We start from the raw sequence: 19,780 nt of genomic DNA, 5'->3' as shown, positions 1-19,780 counted from the left end.
GACTGGCAAAGTGCATGAACAAAGTCTTTACCTGGGGGTCATGGTCCCATACTGCTGAAGCCCAATCGAGAGCTCTCCCCGTGAGCAGAGAAAGCAGGAAGGTGCAGGAGTGGTCTCCTCATGGTACTGTAGGCGTCAGACTGACGAGAGAAAAAGTTTTCACACTGGCGCAGGAAGCCATGTCAACGGTCCACCGCGTTGCTGAATTTTTCAGGTAGTGCCATATGGATGGGTTCACCATGAATGGGTGTGATGGAGGTCTCTGTTCATTCATGTCCGGTTACTCTGCAACTTGCTCCTGATAAGTGTGGATGATAGTTCCCTGGTGAGCCACCACCGTCTGAAGGTGGGCATGTTCTGCTGGATCCAGAATAAGCAAAATATTCTGTAAAGACTCGCTGGAGGCAGATTGGGTAGGATCCATATGCAGATTAACTATGTAATCCAAAAACACAAGGCAAATGCAGAACCGGGGACAGGCAGAACAAATCAAAACCGTCAAACGCAAAACCCGGGAATCGTAACCAAGAGATAACTAGGCGAGAGTCAAACACAATAATCCAAATAGAGAAAGACACTAGCACGGCTCGGTAACATGGCAAACAATACCTCGTGTTATGGCATGGTGAAAACACTGCTTAAATGTCTGTAAAACCCAGAAGCACTCCTTCATTTGTGGCATCAGAACTTGGGCGAGGCCTCCCTCTGGCAGCCAGATGCCGGCGGTGATGTTACAATTGCTTAGAAGTGAGGAGCCATTTTAGTCCAAGGTTTAAACCATGTAATACTCAGAGACTAAAAGAAACCTATGTGCTATATCATGTGACCTACGGGTGTTTGTAAGTACATTAAATGTATATGTTCATAACAGGACAGCGATATATACACAGAAAAATACTGGCTAGGGAAGAGCCATTTCTCTCCAAAGGAAGCACAGCATAGATTTACAAAATTTCATTTGAACAAACTGCAAAAGTTTTGGAACACAATCCTTAAGACTGATGACACCAAACAAAGCACATCACCACCAACACATCATACTAAAAGTCAGGCATGGGGTGGTGGTGGTGGTGGTGGAGGGATGATTTGTGCTTGTTTTGCAGTCACAACCTGACCTTAACACCAGAGATGCTGTGGAGAGATCTTATGGGAGCTGACATAAACAAATTCCCTCAATCATCACTGAACCGAAGTAATTTTGTTTCTCCAAATGGTCAGAGAGACTGATAAACTCCTACAGGGAACATTTACATTTACACAAGGTATTGTTGCTAAATGTGATTCTACATATTGCTGAATTATAAGGTGTACTTATTTTTGCCCATCTGGTTTCTGAATGTTTGTTATTTTTTTGGGGTAAAATAAATACACATTGAAATCTGTTTTATTTTTGTTGTCATTTGAGGTTATTTGTGTGTTTATAGAAGCTGGTGAGGGCCTCCCATTTATATCTTAGACCCCGATTCATTTTTTCCACATGTTTTCACAGTATGTGCATCCATTAATAGCAACAATCTTATCATGGTTTCTTACAGTATGATAATAGGGACATGTCAGAAGGCACATGTTAACTCAGTCTGGTTCCATGAACATGACAGTTTTCATTCACCAGGTCTGAATCAGATTTTCAACATGAATGTGCAGCAGGCAAATCTGAACAAAGCTTGCATCAACATGGACCCCGAAATCTCAAAGGAATGAATACAAAAATTTGTGGATTCCATACTATGAAGTATTGAGACTGCTGTCAGAGCAAAGGGGGCCCTTCCGAGCACTCATCTGGTGTTTCTAAGAAAGTGGCTGATATGTATGTGTGTGTGTGTTGTGGGGGTGGGGGGTGGGGGGTATGGGGGGTTTGCATGCACAAAGAAGTGTGTTCTTAGAGTGTAAAAAGGCTAGCATGAAAGGAAGGTGGGGGGACACACTGGAGTGTTTTTTTGCTTAGCTTTTCTTGGAATTTACAGTGGCTTACATAATCACTTGCCTCTGCTCCAGTGCAGCTGTAGGTCGAGAACTCAAACAGATAAATTACACAACCTTCACACACAGGAGCAGATACACCACCAGAAACCTCACAAGCCGCAGCAATGCTTTTACGCTACTTAGCGGAATACCTTGATTTTAAAATCTTCCTTATAGTATTTTTTGTTTTTCTTCTACTTCTTGATATCATCAGGAATAGAAATCCACCCAACTTTCCACCAGGACCGTGGCCCCTACCTTTTGTGGGAAACATTTTCACTGAGCTTGACTTCAAATCAATAAACAAGGTAGGCTGAAAAAGTCTTGAGTAGATCAACCATATATTTATCAATGTATACATGTTTCTTACTCCCTTACAAGTTTTAAGTCAGAGTAATAAAATGTTTTCTGATACATGTATAGCAAATGTGACTGAAAAATAGAAACAAAATCATTGTGTATCTTTTTGCTTTTCATTTTCACTTCATTTTTCATTTGCATGTATTTAAACTAAGCTTGCTGAGAAATATGGAGACGTCTTCAGCCTGCGCTGGGGCAGTGAGAAAGCTGTGTATATCTCTGGATATAAACTGGTGAAGGAGGCTCTCGTTACTAAACTGGACAACTTTGCAGACCGCCCTGCTGTCCCTCTCTTTAACAAAGTCTTTAAGGGACTTGGCAAGTAAAATAATAATAATAATAATAATAATAATAATAATAATAATAATAATAATAATAATCAATGGGGTGTGGCATGTACTTTTGTGCTTTTGGCAATGTATTAAAAATATATATTTTTTAATTGTTATTACAAATAATTGTCTTTGATACTAAATTATTAGGAAAAATTACTTTCTTATCATTTTTTTTTATATGAACACTATTAATTTTACACACTCCAAAAATGTTTAGGTAAAAAAACAAAACAAAAAAAACCCCACTTTACTAAATTACAATAATTTCTATACTATCTATTTTTTTTTACTTTTACATTCTTCCATTATGGCTAATTATCTGTAAAATGTGCTGTAAGGCACATTTACATACAAATATATCAGTATATATTTCATAGAATTCATGCAATCAGTTATATAATAAACATGAAGATTTTTACATTTAGGTTGAAAATGCAAGAACTATTGTTCCCAGGTTTATATTTATATTACACTGATATTTTTGAAGTGATCTTTCTGATCTGAAGCATTGCATAAGTATAATAACTAACACTAAGAACCATAAATAGGCAGTAAAAACGTTTACACAGTAATCTGTTCTACTGCCAGTGTAAGCTTATCTGTGTATTAGTACAAATGTTCACATAGATAATAATAATAATAAAAAAAGTAAACAAACATATCATGCACATTTAAGCCATTGAAAGAGGAATTAATAGAGGAATTAATCATATTCACAAGAATTGATAAATAGAATTCAGCTCATTTTCTTGCATAAAAGTCCTGTAACAAATGACAGTGGTTTTAGGACTCTTCTGTAAAAGTTCATAATCTTCACAGCTAATGCTAAATATTAGCAAACCTGACATGCAGCTTGTCAAGTTGTAAAATTGTCTGATCTAAAAGTTTCCTGTGGCAGAAACACCGACACATGAGACTTTGTCTATAAAAGTCACTTTACAGAGAGCTTCTACCTTTTCTATTAAATGACAGCATGGTTTTTATTTTTTTTTAATCATTTCATTTTTGGATTGAATTACATGAATGTCTGTTGTTCAGGTCCCAATAAATTTGCCACTGAAATGTTAGTCTCCTTCCGTAACAAAAAGAAAGAAAGAAAAACAAACAAAAACAGAAACAATAACAGGAAAAGGGGAGGGGTGAAGCATTTATACTCACTACAATGTCCCTTCCTTAACCTCGGAGTTAAACAAAACTGACCCAACACGGCACACATAACCCAATACCAATCTGGTAATCTGGTAATTTTAGTGTACATACTGTGACCTTTCATCAACTTAATCAATAAAAATAAATAGCATTTGGACATTTCTAATAGTTTGCTGAATGAAATATTTTCATGCATTAAAGTAACCTTGCTTTTAATACATCACCTATAAATAGTTGTATAATGTAGCTGTGCTATGCTCTGTGCTCTGAAGGTGTAGTTCTCAGTAATGGATATCTGTGGAAGAACCAGAGGAAGTTTGTCTTCACACATCTACGCTCCTTTGGTGAAGGGAAGAAGACTCTGGAGCTGAGTATCCAGCAGGAGAGCATCTTTCTGTGTGATGCTTTCAAAGCAGAACAGGGTATAAAAGCTCAAAATAGCTGAGTTCAGGACAATTTAGATTTCAAATATACACAACCAAGTTATGCATGTGATGTACAAATCCTGTTTTTGTGCCTGTTTAGGTCCTTTTGATCCCCAGATTTATCTGAACAACGCAGTCTCCAACATCATCTCTGCACTAGTTTTCGGCCATCGCTTTGAATACCATGATGAGAATTTCCAGAATGTTTTGCGTTTGGATATTGAAGCTGTCATTTTAGCAGGCTTGTCCCAAACTCAGGTCAGTAGGCAAAAGTTTATCTCTCACACCAAATCAATTATTATTCACATATGATGCTTCACTGTGTGATATCTTCACAAGAAGATTTACCACTGTCTTGTTTTTGTCTCCTCTGTGGTGTCTGGTAGCTGTATAATGCCTTCCCTGGCCTTTTTAATTACCTTCCTGGCCCTCATCAGAAGATGTTTTCAAACTACGCAAAAATAATTGAATTCTTAAATGAAGAAATAAGGAAACATAAGGAGGATTGGGATCCCTCAAATCCTCGTGATTACATTGACAGTTTCCTTCAAGAAATGGAAAAGGTTTGTTTAAGATCTTTCTCTAGAACATTCCGTGGGTCGGAAATTGCAAAAAAAAACAAAATGTTAAGGATCCAGTCATGAACAAGGAAGTTCTCTGTTTAAAATTTAGAGAAAGAGTGATCCACAAGCTGGATTTAACATCGATACATTAGTGATTGCAATGCTGGACTTGTTTGAAGCAGGGACAGAATCCTCGGCCACTACAATGCGCTGGGGTCTTCTTTTGATGATGAAGTACCCTGAGATACAGAGTGAGTTCATACACATACCAATTCATAAACATCACCAGTCACTACTTAAAGATGAACACAGAGTCTGAAAAATCCAAACAGTCTTTATATACATTCAGTTTGCTGCACAACTATTTTTCAGTGTTTTATCTTTCCAGAAAAGGTCCAGGCAGAAATCGACAAAGTGATTGGACAGTCACGCCAAGCCAGCATGGCCGACAAACCCAACATGCCCTACACTGAAGCTGTTATTCATGAGATTCAAAGGTTGGGCAACATTGTGCCTCTGGGTTTCCCAAAGATGGCCACTAAAGATACTGTACTGGGTGGATTCTTCATACCAAAGGTTAATCACTGAATAAATAAATAATAATGTATGGACAAATGCAATGTTAGAGGACACCGTGGCTTAGTGATTAGCATGTTTCCTTGCTTCTTCAGGGTTCAGGGGTTGTAAGGAGCTTACATGTTCTTCCTGCGCTTCAGGGGTTTCCTCCAGGTTCTCTGCTTTCCTCCCCAGTCCAAAGATATGTGATGTATTCTGATTGGCATCACTAAATTGTCGGCAGTGTGTGAATGGGTGTGTGATTCTGCCTGTCCAGGGTGTCCTCTACCTTGTGCCCTGAATCCCTGTGATAAGCTTCATCGTCCCTTGGATGCTGTGTAGTACAGAAAATGAATGAATGGAATGCAATGTAACAAATACTACGTTTTTTCTCTTTGTTAGGGCACATCTGTGACTACAAACCTGTCGTCTGTGCTTAATGACAAGAACGACTGGGAAACACCAGACAGGTTTAACCCAGGACACTTCCTGGATGATCAGGGCCAGTTCCTGAAGAAGGATGCTTTCCTGCCCTTTTCAGCAGGTAAAGCGAATATGCTCTATAGATGTCTGATGAATCAATAACACAAAAAAGGAATAACAGTTAACAGAAATATGTCTCATTTATGTGTTACACAGGGAAGAGAGCATGTGTAGGGGAGCAGCTGGCTCGTATGGAGCTCTTTCTCTTCTTCACCTCTTTGTTGCAGAGCTTCAGGATCTCCCCTTGTCCTGGAGAAGAGCTGAGCTTGGAGGGTCAGATAGGCTTCACATACGCACCCAAACCCTACCGCATGTGTGTGACTTAACGCTAAGCTCATACTCTTAGACACAAATGTATATGCTGTGGATTTGATTCTCAGCTCAGGTGTGAGCTCAGGGTTTGATTTAATTCAGGGCTTTGAAAAATACACACTCAAATCATGTTGGATGATGAAACAAAAACTAATTGTGTTTATGTTACACAATTCAATCACATAAAACTGATGTATTTGAAATAAATCAATTCAACAAGATTTTTTCAGTGTGATGGACTCGGAATTTCAAAATCCTTCATAAATAAAGTCAGGAGGTTGTCTAGGCCATGAAAACACCTTCACCTTCTGTTTTAAACCGGTGTTGAGTTAATCTGGCTGTGTGTTTGGGGTTGTTGTTTTGCAGATATGTCCATTTTCTCCCCAGATTCAGATTTTTTACATGACAAAATTATATTAATGTGTAATATGTCATGTTGTACTGCTCCATTCATTCAATTATGTGGAATGGTCCAGTATTGTTTGCAATGTCCAGTATCACAATGCTCCTACCTCTGTACTTTACCCTGAAGGGAAAATAGAAAAGAAAAGAAAACTAACAATTAAAATATTTGTTTCTAACTTTGCTTACAATTATTATTATTATTCATTAAATATTCACGAATGTCATATTATATATGTAAACATTATATGAAACCATTATAAGCATTATATTGTATATAGTTTTCTTTACCATGACTGAAAGTTTTTAAACTTGATAAGATCACCAGAGCTGATCAGATAGGAGATGCAGATAGGAGATACTTTCCAGACGAGACTCTACTAAACACATCAAAGTATCTCCTATCTGCATGTCTCAGAGTCAGCTCTGGTGATCTTATCAAGTTTGGAATTAGTTTAAAAAACTTTCCACTAATAATTCATGAAAGAACATGTTACATAACACACACTTTGTCGTCTACATATGCTTTTCTGTAGCTTTATATGCAGCTGTTTACATCCTGGAAGTATTTTTTTTGCTTAATGTGAACACTTTTTATCTGATGTCCTATGTATGGTGAAGCAATAAAAAAAAATGAAATATTCACATTAACGTTACTGTGGCTATTTAAAACTATCCATAAAAGGCATGTGGAGTTCAGTGGGAAAATCAGCCCTGGAATTTTGAACTCTGCGAGACCCTGAACCGTGTGCACATACATAGGCATTTTCGGCAGAGGTACATTAGAGAGCTATCCAAATGCACAGTGCTCTAGGTTACTCCAAATAATCGAATCCTCGGACCAAGATAGCTATGATTTTTTATTTTTTATACGAGCTGTTCACTTTTAACGAATGGCTGATTTTCACCGCACTTCTCTTGCTGTTTATTTACATTATTCGGAACAAACATTCACCTAACTCTCCTCCAGGACCAGTGCCTTTGCCTTTCCTGGGAAATGTCTTTACAGGAAGTGACTATATGACTATGAATAAGGTGAGAGGGTTTTTTTTTAAAAAGCCTAATAACAAAGTGATAACTATTTGTAGACTAAGACAGAATAGTGTTTGTTTGAATGGTTAAGTCTGTGGTTAAATATAAACTTGAGGAGATAACACTCCTAAAATCCCCATTCCATGACAGTGGTTTAAAATGCATACATTGTTTTCTGTGTCTTCCCAGTTATCAGAAAAGTATGGGAATATTTTCAGTCTCAGGAGAGGTCTTACCAATATTGTGTATGTTTCTGGATATAAGGCGGTGAAAGAAGCCCTTGTCTCAGACAGCTTTGCTCGTTGTGTTACACCATTATTTGATGATATTTACAAAGGCAGAGGTAAGGCGATCTGAGCAGTAGCTCAGTGTGTACAAAGTGTGTTGTGGTATTGTTTAGACTAAATAGCTTTCAATGAAAGGAAAATAAGGCTCTGTCTGATTTGTTTTTCTGTATCATGGAACATGGGGAAAAGGTCTGTCATTTACCAATGGCTACTCATGGAGAAAGCACCAACAATTTTCTGTTAGTTTCTTCAAGAACTTTGGAGAGAGCAGAGAGACACTACAACACAAAATCCAACAGGAATGCTACTTCCTGTGTGAAGCATTCGAACAGGAACAGGGTGAGTTCTGTAGTAATGGAGCAACAACAGCATTATTAAGTTTCAGGAATAATTCCAGCTTGTCTTGCTCACAGCTTTCAGGGTCTGATTTAAGCAAGAGTTCTGGTTACCGTTTGTCTGGGGTTTTGCATGTTCTTCCGGCATCTGAATGGGTTTTTTAATCGGCTTCTCTAATTTCCTCCCAGCTGCCAGAAAATGTCAGACGGTGAACTGGCTACGGTAAATTGGACATAGGTGTTATGAGTGTCCTGGGTTTCAAGCATAAGCTAGCTCTACTGCAAAACTAACCAGGATAAAACAAAATGAAAATGAAACATTTGGCAAAGATCCCTTTATCCAGAGCAACTTGTGTTTATCTTATTTACACAACCAACAGGAGTTCAGCAGGTTAACCACTGAGTTACAAAGTGAATGAATGGTATATTGAATATCAAAAGAGTTGAACATAAGCTGTTGGGTGTTGCTTTGCTATATCCTGACCAACCTCACATGCAAACTCAAACTCAACCTTGGCCCTTATCAAATCCTGTCACGACTTGTATTAAACAATAACAAGCCACATTACCTGATTAGTAATCATACACACCTGTTCCTGAACACTAATGCTGTTAACATACTCCTGTTCATGGAGAAGTCTCACTATCTCATCCCTGTCAGTGAGGTGTTCAAGCTTTTCCGATATGATTAACATTCTGATGTTGTCTTATTGGGTATAGATCGAGTTTGTCTTCTTTTCCACTTTTCCTACATGCTTTTGATTTTCTGTTTTAATAAACCTGAATTTGCATCCAAACCATGTTCATGAACTTCTGATTAATGTTGTAGACCACTGACACAGGGATAACATTCATTTCATTCGTTTCATTGGGGACCAAATTTATCAAATCAAAATATATCTGAAAATTATTCTATTCATTACATAAATCATCACTCAGCCAGGTATTGTATGTACTTATACACTCAGGTGTACCTACCGTGTAGGTCATTTTGTGAGTATACAATTGCAGACAGTATCTGTTACACAATTTGTCAGCCCACATCAATGGAAAGGGACTAGATATTAATTCATTCTGAGGACAGTAGTGACAATGGCAAAGTAGTGTATGTTCACATGAGATATTTAGATGGCATAGCTTTTGTTGCTGTTGTTGTTGTTGTTCTATCGTCTCTCACATTCAAAACAATATTTCTTAACTGTAGGCTGTTCATTTGACCCTCTCATCAAAATCAATAATGCAGTAGCCAATGTGATTGGCAGCCTGGTATTTGGGCAACGCTACGAGTATAATGACCTTCAATTTCAGAAACTTCTTCGCATGAGTGCAGAGTCAGTGCATCTCACTGGATCTGTGTGGAATGAGGTACAGGATTCAGCTCTACATCCTAATGAACATAAATGATTACAACAGCTCAAGTTAAGGTTAATGGATAAATGAAAATGAAAAATGCTATTTAAGTTTAAATATGCTGTACAACATTTATTAGCAATAAGCAGCTTTTGTGTATTGTTAAATATACAACATTCTGTGCTTTTCTTTCATTTTCAGCTCTATGATGCATATCCAAGCATAATGAAAATCGTACCAGGACCTCATCACACTATAATAGCAAACTATCGCAGACTGGCAGCTTTCCTGGCAGAGAAGATTGAGAAACACAAACAGGACCAGGACCCGAATGAGCCGAAAGATTATATCCACTCTTACTTGGCAGAAATTGAGAATGTAATTAAAATGCATAAGTTAAACAAGCTAATGATGAGAAATGGTTCATTTTTGGATTGGTTTATTACAAACAGGCTAGAGAAGAACATGGACATACACATATGGTCAAATATATGTGGACACCCAAATGTGGTTCTTGTTGTTTTGTATGCTGTAGCTTTACAGTTTTACTACACTGAACTAAACTGACCAAACCTGTTCCAGCATAACAATGCCTCAAGGCTCAAAGTGTGCAGCTCCATGAAGACATGGTGTGTTATGGTTGTAGTGGAAGAGCTGGAGTGTCCTGCATTGAGCCCTGACTCTGACTCAACCCCACTGAACACATTTGGGACTAACTGGAACACCGGCTGAACCCCAGACCTCCTCACTCTTACAACATCAGTGTCTGATCTCACTAATGCTCTTGTAATTGAATGATCACTAATCCCCACATACACGCTCCAACATCTAGTGGAAAGACTTCACAGAAAAGTAAAGCCATTGTAAGAGTAAATGGGGGAATGAGTCTATGTTAATGCCCATGGTTTTGGAATGGCCACATATGGGTGTGACGGTCAGCTGTCCACAATATCTTGAGCCATATATGCCTGTTCATTCACTTCACTCTAGATGTGCATTTCTTGAATTACTTTCAGAGGAAGAATGACAAGGAGGTCCAGTTTAACACCGAGAACTTGGAATGGTGCATAGTGGACCTGTTTGAAGGAGGAACAGAGACAACAACTAACACCCTCCGCTGGGCTCTGCTTTACGTGATAAAATATCCACTGATACAGGGTATGTGTTTCTAATCACACCTATTACAGATTTATTCTCACTTTGTTATTATAATTCGCTCCACTCTTCTGAGAAGGTTTTCCACTAGATGTTGGAGCGTGTCTGTGGGGATTAGTGATCATTCAGCTACAAGAGCATTAGTTGTAAGAGTGAGGAGGTCTAGAGTTCAGTCGGTGTTCCAGTTCATCCCAAAGGTGTTCAGTGGGATTGAGTCAGAGTCAGGGATCAGTGCAGGACACTCCAGTTCTTCCACTCCAACCTTCACACACCATGTCTTCATAAATCTCACTTTGTTCACAGGTACACTGTCATGCTGTAAGAGTGTTTGAGCCTCTTAGTTCCAGTGAATGGAAACTGTAATTTTATAAAGACATCAAATACAATTGTGTGCTTACTGTACACACAAAAGTTTGAGGAAGACACACATATGGGTGTGGTGCTCAAGTGTCCACAAACTTATAGTGTGCATGAAACTTACTGTCCATTTTGTGTGAGGTTTTTCAGTCTAAATAAATAACTTTCCCTCCATTTAGAGAAAGTCCAGGAAGAGATTGAATGTGTGATTGGAAAGACACGCTTCCCCACTATGGCCGACAAAGCCAACATGCCCTACACCAATGCTGTTCTTCATGAAGTGCAGAGGAAAGGTGATATTGTCCCACTGAATATGGCCAGAGTGGCCACAAAAGACGCTGCACTAGGGGGATATTCAGTACCAAAGGTAAGGGGGAATCCATTTTAGTAGTCAAACTTAAAAAAGTGCCATTCAGTTATCTTCAGTAAACACTTTATCCTGGACAGAGTTGCAGTAGATCCAAAGCCTATCCCAGGAATACTGAATTCACTGTAAATGGCACTCAGAGATTGTATCTAAAATATAAAGGAAAATGTTATACTGATTATTACTTACAGAAAAGTTTATTAAACTAAAATCTACCGTATTTGATATTGTTATAGTGATCATTTCTTCTTCAACCGATAACCCATAATATTTGATTTTATCATTATATTTACTGATTTCTCTTGTGTTCATAGGGAACTGTAATGATTACCAACATCTCTTCTGTGCTGAATGATGAAAAGGAGTGGGAAACACCAGACACCTTCAACCCAGAGCACTTTCTGGACTCAGAGGGACAGTTCCGAAGGAGAGATGCGTTCATTCCCTTCTCTGCAGGTACACTGAAAATTTGTCTTAAATTATTTTATTTACCAAGAAATGAAAAAGAAAGTCATGATCGTTAGATGTTTGTGCCTTGTAGGTAAGAGGATGTGTCCTGGCGAGTACCTGGCTCGTGTGGAACTGTTCCTTCTCTTCACCTGCCTCCTGCAGAAATTTACCTTTAGCCCTCCACCTGGAGAAGAGCCCAGTCTGGAGTTTCAGCTCGGATTCACTAAGGTCCCCATGCCATATAAGTTGTGCGCCTCCCTGAGATAAATTTATGTTTCTGACAGGTTTGTAAACTCACACCTGAGCTGAGAATCAAACCCCCAATGCTGGTGTTTTACAACAGAAACATTACAACAGCTCTATTCTACCACACATGTTTCAGTTAACTTGATTTAACACTATAGTTATACTGCAGATCCCATCAGCACCATCATCCTCACAGTGTAACTGGTTTACATTAATGCTACATGAACTGAACAATATTCATTTAATCTTGTAATTAGAAGGTAACACTTTATAATAACTGCACACTATTAAGCATTAGTTAAGCATGAGTACATACTTTATTAATCATTTACAAAGCATTCCTTCTATATTAATACTCATTAGCAAGCAGTTTATTAATGTCATTATAAATGCTTTATTCATGCTCAAAAAGCATATATACACTATATTGCCAAAAGTATTTGCTCACCTGCCTTGACTCGCATATGAACTTAAGTGACATCCCATTCCTAATCCATAGGGTTCAATATGACGTCGGTCCACCCTTTGCAGCTATAACAGCTTCAACTCTTCTGGGAAGGCTGTCCACAAGGTTTAGGAGTGTGTTTATGGGAATTTTTGACCATTCTTCCAGAAGCACATTTGTGAGGTCACACACTGATGTTGGACGAGAAGGTCTGGCTCTCAGTCTCCGCTCTAATTCATCCCAAAGGTGTTCTATCGGGTTGAGGAGAGGACTCTGTGCAGGCCAGTCAAGTTCATCCACACCAGACTCGGTCATCCATGTCTTTATGGACCTTGCTTTGTGCCCTGGTGCACAGTCATGTTGGAAGAGGAAGGGGCCAGCTCCAAACTGTTCCCACAAAGTTGGGAGCATGGAATTGTCCAAAATGTCTTGGTATGCTGAAGCATTCAGAGTTCCTTTCACTGGAACTAAGGGGCCGAGCCCAGCTCCTGAAAAACAACCCCACAACTTAATCCCCCCTCCACCAAACTTTACACTTGGCACAATGCAGTCAGACAAGTACCGTTCTCCTGGCAACCGCCAAACCCAGACTCGTCCATCAGACTGCCAGATGGAGAAGCGCGATTCGTCACTCCAGAGAACGCGTCTCCACTGCTCTAGAGTCCAGTGGCGGTGTGCTTTACACCACTGCATCCGACGCTTTGCATTGCACTTGGTGATGTATGGCTTGGATGCAGCTGCTCGGCCATGGAAACCCATTCCATGAAGCTCTCTGCGCACTGTTCTTGAGCTAATCTGAAGGCCACATGAAGTTTGGAGGTCTGTAGCGATTGACTCTGCAGAAAGTTGGCGACCTCTTCGCACTATGCGCCTCAGCATCCGCTGACCCCGCTCTGTCAGTTTACGTGGCCTACCACTTTGTGGCTGAGTTGCTGTCGTTCCCAAACACTTCCACATTCTTATAATACAGCTGACAGTTGACTGTGGAATATTTAGGAGCGAGGAAATTTCACGACTGGATTTGTTGCACAGGTGGCATCCTATCACAGTTCCACACTGGAATTCACTGAGCTCCTGAGAGCGACCCATTCTTTCACAAATGTTTGTAAAAACAGTCTGCATGCCTAGGTGCTTGATTTTATACACCTGTGGCCATGGAAGTGATTGGAACACTTGATTCTGATTATTTGGATGGGTGAGCGAATACTTTTGGCAATATAGTATATATAATGTACTTGATAATAGCATTTACATACTTTATTAATTATCAATTTATATTTTTACAATAAGTATTAAATTACATATAAACCATTTATTAGGGGGATGTCAGTGGTTTATAAGATCATTTGAAAAGTGTAAGTAAATGATTAATAACCAATGTAAATGTACATTTATACATTAGATGTACTGTCAATGAGTGTTAATAAATGCTTTATAAATACATATTCTAAATATAAATCATGATTAATTCAGGTACATAAAAACCATTTACTATTTACAATTTACTTAACTATTTTTGTGAGCTCATCTAAAGCGAGGACTATCTATGCCTTATAAAGCAGTTACAAAGGAGATTTAAAGGCTCAGTTATTTTCTCAACAGAAAAAGGAAACAAACACAGCAAAGAGTGATACAGTACATAGAAACATTTATTTCTAGATGCACAAAATGGAACTGTACAACTTTACATTTAAAAATAAACCTCTTTTATAAAAACCTCAAATAAAAATCTCATATAATGTAACAAAAATGAACAAAATAAGCAACAAAATAAAAGAAAATTAGCAAAATGTCTTAAAGTAAAAAGGTTTGAAAGTGAAAATTCAGTGCAATGAGTCACAAAGAGTGCAAAACTGTCAACTTGTCCAGACAATATAACTCTGCTGTAATATGAAATTAAACCTTAGCAATCTGATACAAAAATAAATTTCTGCAGTGTAGACATTGCTGGTGGCTCAAGTGATTAAGGCTCTGGGGTGTTGACTGGAAGATCGCAGTTCAAGCCCCAGCACCGCCAAGTTGCCACTGTTGTGCCCTTGAGCAAGGCGCTTAACCCTCTCTGCTCCAGGGCACTGCATCATGGCTGACCCTGCGCTCTGACCCCAAGGATGGGATCCATCCTCCAAGGATGGGATATGCGAAGAAAGAATTTCACTGAACTGTAATGTATATGTGACAAATAAAGGCTAATATTCTTCTTCTAAATAAAAATATACCACTGCCAACACTGTATCACAGAAGTTCCAAAGTACAAGAAAAAATATAAAAAACAATAATAAAATATAAAAAATTACAGTGTAAAAATTCAACTACCTCAATACTAACTTTTAAACCTTAAAGAACATCACTGCATATTGTGGAAGAGTTTTGGTTCATTGTACAACTTTAGAAAACTATTCACTTTTGTTTTAGGGGCAGCAGCTCTCCAGAAGCCTTAAGGGCTGTGATTTTATCTTCTATAGCTGGATCTTCCTGAATTGCAGCAACACATTGTGTGGCAAATGCACCAATTGTAATTTGACTGTTGTGGTTTTTAAGCAGTTCCTGATACTTGACAGGTGCAGCGAAGAACAGCTCTGCGATTGGAGCAGTTACTACCACTGTGTTCCGGTCCACCCCAACATGCTTGAAAGCAGCTGACATGGTCCCTCTTCTACTGAAGTGGCAAAGAATTTTTTTGTATCGGATCACCACCTGCTGTGGGTTTTGAGCTGTAATTCAGAGAAAATAGAATTAGTGTTAGGATTTGCTTTTATTATTCCCACACCCACCTTTGACTTACATTGTTTCAATCTATAGTATGATACATTCCACAAACATCAGTTTAGAAAAAGAGCAGACCACCCCAGTTACACCTACACCTAAAATTAAATGCTTAAATTAAGCCCATGAATAAGGTTCCTATTATACAGAGTTGTGCTGATTTATTGGTTTATCTAACCAAAAAATATTTCTCATCAGGGTAGTTTATATAGTTTTCTGTAACCTCTACTGTGAAGTACTTGGAAGCTTATAAAGCTATTATGTAATGCTTAAAATTAGCATTCTAACCTCTCTTACGTGTCTTTGCTTCAATATTCTTTGACTTCCTCCCATACTTTTTTCCCTTTTCCCTTCCTTTTTGTCCTCTTCTTCTTTCTGTTCCCCTCTGATGAGGATGACTTAGAGGAAGAGTCAGCCATAGCATCAGAGGATGATTCGTCTGAGCTGTCACTAAAGGAATCTGAAGACAACGGAGTTGCCTGGACGGACCCTGTGTCCCCTCTTTTAAGAGCTGTTAAATAGATACAAATGCATGCATAAGACCCACAGCTAGTGGCACATGGCACATAGGAACACAAAGTTAAACTAACATAAGTTCACTGTACTATAATTTCAATACATTTTGTCTGTAGGGAGACTTGCCTGATGCCAGTTGCTCTTTTAGATAGTCTCTCTCTTTGGTCAGCTCATCAATCTTCTCCTTTTGCCACTCTACTCTGAGCTTACACATCTCCAACTCACGGGATTTTCTTTTGTCTGCCATCTGTGCCGTGGGGGCCATGGACACACCTGGTTGAAAGTAATTATTCAATGGATTTAGAACGTTCTTTTAACTTGTCTAACAAACTGTCATCCCGCCCTGCCCCTGTATATTACACAAAGAGAAAAAAAAGTCTCCTGTTGACAGCTAGGTTTCTGCCAGCCTGAGGATGAATACAGTCCAGCGCGTCACAGCGCTCCCACCCCCCTGTGCGTCCCGGGCATCAAGACCTGTAGCAAGCCGCTAGCTTGCTAGCCATCACTCATAACGCGCGCCTGTAAAGATACTCACCAAGCACCAAGAAAGATACTCGCCACTAGCGCCACTGATGGACGTTTCATCTAATGTGTTCATCTCCACGCAGGCATTCCTTTTGGCCCTGGTCCGCACGCCCTTTCGATTCTGGTCAGAGGTCTCCATGTCCTGCCCTGTTGTATCGTTTGCTGGTTATATTGATGAAGTTTGAAAGCGCGAGTTTTCCTGTGTCCCACACTGATTACGTAGGATAGCGGGAACGTGAAATCTCCCGCCCATGACATCACAAACTAGCTGGAGGTCACCATAAATTAACTACCATCTAAAGCAAATATTTTATTAAAATTAAAATAAAGAAGAAAAAAATGAGCCGATTAACTCGGCTAAAGAAGCTTATTAATCGGCGCAGTTCTATGAAGAATACCCTGAAGTTGATTAAGTGTCTTCAGAAAATAAAACTGCTAAAAAAAAAAAAAAAAAATTAAATGCACAATATGCCACCGGGAAGTGGAAATGAAGAAAAGAACGAACAGTGGAGATCCTTGGTAAGAAATATATAATAAATTAAGTAAAAGTACACTAATTTGCAATAAGTGATCATGTTGGTGGACATTACAGCATAATCATACCATTGCATGAACCTTATTTATTTTAATAGGATTTGTCGACAAGCAGCACATGAGGGAAGGGCAAAACAAATTTCTTCAATCTCCAGTGCATCAAAGGTCTCCTTCAGTAAGTGGATCCAATTCATGTACAGGTAGGCAAGTAATGACAGTATGAACATAAACATGTATATCATAAAGTCACTTTGTTGCTGTTCTCTTTGTAATGTGCATAAAATATGCATTTTGAATATTTTAAATAAATAAGGCATATAGTGTCAATTATTTTACATAAAGGTGTACATAAACATTACGTGTTTTATTTGCCTTTAAAGGTTTTCACAGGTTCCACGGTTACGGCAGATCGACATGATGGATTACAGCATTGCAGGCAGTTCAGCAACTCTTAGTAAAATGACAAAGAAAATAAGAGAAGTCTGTGTCACAGCAGTGGAAAAGATGAGAAGGCGTACAGGTCAGCAGATTGGTGGGAGAAGGGAGTTTGTTGTGATAGATGAAAGCCATTTTCGGCACAAAAGAAAGGTATGTTACAGCAATATCAACTTTAAATAAATGTCAAATTTAGTTTAACATCTTAAATTTATGTTAATGAATGTTAATTATAGTACTCTGCTAATTTAACGTGAGGGGATGTAAACTTCACCCTAATCCTAACATACGTTTTATTGCATATTAAGCCAGTAAAAATGTACCAGAAGTAACAAAAATGGTCAAGGATTGTATAAATGATAAGTTATGATAAAATAATGAAAACTACAAAAGTGCAAATGTTGGCATTGACAAATTACTTAAAAATCAACTTTAATTAATTTCTGATGAAGAAACATAGGTGCTAACTGTGCAGTAAATATCACGATGATGAAAACAAAATCTCAAATCAAAAATGGGATGCAAACTTTTGCACTAAACTGTACCAAAGTTACAGTTATTATGATCTATCTTGTTGTGGCTTTGTTTGTTGTGTTGGTTTTCGATCAGTATGGTAGAGGAAGAATGGCTGGTGGGTGGAAAAGAAAGAAGTGGGTCTTTGGGATGCTAGGTGTGACGCATCATCCACAGCGAAGATCTGGAAAACCTATTCTACGTCTTCTAGAGAGAAGATCTAGAAGGCATCTTGTCCCCTTGATTGCCCATCATGTGATACCTGGGTCATCAATTATCAGTGACGAGTGGCGTGCATATCACATACTCCCTGCACTAGGGTACAACCATCACACTGTCAACCACAGCAGGTGGTATGTAGATCCCCACACTGGTGCCCATACCCAGCATATTGAAAGGGCATGGAGAGCCTACAAGGAGCAGATCTGGAGGCTTAGGGGAAATCAGACCGAGAGTTTGCTTTCTGACCACCTTGCAGTTATTGAGTGGAATGAATGGCTAGGAAAGAAACACCATGGTGGTGCATTTGGCAGACTGATTCATGACATTTCAAAAAAGTACAAGTAGTCATTCAGTCACTAAAACCACTGTAAGAGCGCTGAGATGGCAGGAATTGATGTCGTTCTATGGGAAAGATAAACTTAATTTATTTTGTCTTGATAGTGTCAAATGTAAATGTCATATATTGTATATTTGTATATTTGTTTTTCTATCTTTGTGAATTGTGAGTCTTCAGTTTGAAATGTAGAATTTGCAAATTTGTTTTTGTGTTCATTTTCTTGCTTATTTTGTGCATCTAGAAATAAATATTTCTATGTACTGTATCACTCTTTGCTGTGTTTGTTTCCTTTTTTCTGTTGAGAAAATAACTGAGCCTTTAAATCTCCTTTGTAACTGCTTTATAAGGCATAGATAGTCCTCGCTTTAGATGAGCTCACAAAAGTAGTTAATTAACAACTAGTAAATGGTTTTTATGTACCTGAATTAATCATGATTTATATTTAGAATACGTGTTTACAAAGCATTTATTAACACTCATTAACAGTACATCTAATGTATAAATGTACATTTACATTGGTTATTAATCATTTACTTACACTTTTCAAATGATCTTATAAACCACTGACATCCCCCTAATAAATGGTTTATATGTAATTTAATACTTATTGTAAAAATATAAATAGATAATTAATAAAGTATGTAAATGCTATTATCAAGCACATTTTATATATATATATATATATATATGCTTTTTGATCATGAATAAAGCATTTATAATGACTAATAAACTGCTTGCTAATGAGTATTAATATAGAAGGAATGCTTTGTAAATGATTAATAAAGTATGTACTCATGCTTAACTAATGCTTAATAGTGTGCAATTATAAAGCGTTACCTAATATTTTTATATAAACTGCAATTAAAAAAATGGTCTGGCTGACCACATATTCTATTTTTTTCACATGTATCTGAATTATTTTTTAATCTAACTTAATATTTATAATGCATGTATTTTCACATAATACATTTCTTATTCAGCTTGTCTCATTTCACTGAAGTTTTTTTAGCTGTTGTTTACTTCTCCTATTACTGTTCCATCTCCGACATGCCATTTCTATCTGATTTAGAAGAACAGTCTCACCTAACAGCGTTGTATTTTTTTAAGTAAGAATGATAAGTGTGTAGTATTTCAATCCGGGTTTAACATTCACTGGTTCAGTGTGTGTATGCTCAGTGAATGTGTTCTCTTCTTTCAACAATTTTCTCTACTCTACTATTTTCTCAACTAAAATGTATATTCTCAAACACTCACTCTATGAGAGTTGAAGAAATGTCTTTTTTGTCTGGTGTATTTCATTGACTAAAAAAATACAAAACCGAAAGCATTTATGGGGGAAAATTACATTTTTCCTCACGTGTAGTG

General features: G+C 38.0%; 2 protein-coding genes and 1 pseudogene across 2 annotated transcripts; 2 read left to right on the top strand and 1 right to left on the bottom strand.

The window, feature by feature from the left end:
• Positions 1 to 1,977: 1,977 nt before the first annotated feature.
• On the top strand, positions 1,978 to 12,163 carry LOC131345580 (uncharacterized). Its single transcript, XM_058378518.1, has 18 exons — positions 1,978 to 2,270; positions 2,478 to 2,640; positions 4,079 to 4,228; positions 4,332 to 4,489; positions 4,618 to 4,794; positions 4,904 to 5,045; positions 5,183 to 5,370; positions 5,752 to 5,893; positions 5,989 to 6,149; positions 7,378 to 7,581; positions 7,768 to 7,921; positions 8,055 to 8,204; positions 9,405 to 9,565; positions 9,752 to 9,928; positions 10,567 to 10,708; positions 11,242 to 11,429; positions 11,744 to 11,885; positions 11,971 to 12,163. Exons 1-18 carry the CDS (start codon positions 2,088 to 2,090, stop codon positions 12,144 to 12,146), a joined length of 2,958 nt encoding a protein of 985 aa, XP_058234501.1. The 5' UTR covers positions 1,978 to 2,087; the 3' UTR covers positions 12,147 to 12,163.
• A 2,176-nt stretch (positions 12,164 to 14,339) lies between these two features.
• LOC131346296 (coiled-coil domain-containing protein 106-like) lies at positions 14,340 to 16,540 on the bottom strand (annotated as a pseudogene).
• Positions 16,541 to 16,756: 216 nt separating this feature from the next.
• LOC131346295 (uncharacterized) lies at positions 16,757 to 18,657 on the top strand. Its single transcript, XM_058379757.1, has 4 exons — positions 16,757 to 16,893; positions 17,007 to 17,108; positions 17,289 to 17,496; positions 17,953 to 18,657. The coding sequence occupies exons 1-4, from the start codon at positions 16,862 to 16,864 to the stop codon at positions 18,421 to 18,423; spliced, it is 813 nt and encodes a 270-aa protein (XP_058235740.1). The 5' UTR covers positions 16,757 to 16,861; the 3' UTR covers positions 18,424 to 18,657.
• The last annotated feature ends 1,123 nt before the right edge of the window (positions 18,658 to 19,780 follow it).

Source organism: Hemibagrus wyckioides, linkage group LG25 (assembly GCF_019097595.1).
Source record: "Hemibagrus wyckioides isolate EC202008001 linkage group LG25, SWU_Hwy_1.0, whole genome shotgun sequence".
NCBI classification, from domain to species: Eukaryota; Metazoa; Chordata; class Actinopteri; order Siluriformes; family Bagridae; genus Hemibagrus; species Hemibagrus wyckioides.
Note: the sequence above shows the minus strand (reverse complement) of the source record. Positions and strands in the feature narration are given on the sequence as shown.

Excerpts from the sequence above, each read along its gene's own strand:
- LOC131346295 (XM_058379757.1), top strand. The coding sequence starts at position 16,862 with ATGAAGAAAAGAACGAACAGTGGAGATCCTTG. Across the intron at positions 17,109-17,288 it reads TGGATCCAATTCATGTACAG|GTTTTCACAGGTTCCACGGT; the intron begins GTAGGCAAGTAA and ends TTGCCTTTAAAG. Across the intron at positions 17,497-17,952 it reads ATTTTCGGCACAAAAGAAAG|TATGGTAGAGGAAGAATGGC; the intron begins GTATGTTACAGC and ends GTTTTCGATCAG.
- LOC131345580 (XM_058378518.1), top strand. The coding sequence starts at position 2,088 with ATGCTTTTACGCTACTTAGCGGAATACCTTGATTTTAAAATCTTCCTT. Across the intron at positions 7,582-7,767 it reads ACTATATGACTATGAATAAG|TTATCAGAAAAGTATGGGAA; the intron begins GTGAGAGGGTTT and ends GTGTCTTCCCAG. Across the intron at positions 9,929-10,566 it reads ACTTGGCAGAAATTGAGAAT|AGGAAGAATGACAAGGAGGT; the intron begins GTAATTAAAATG and ends AATTACTTTCAG.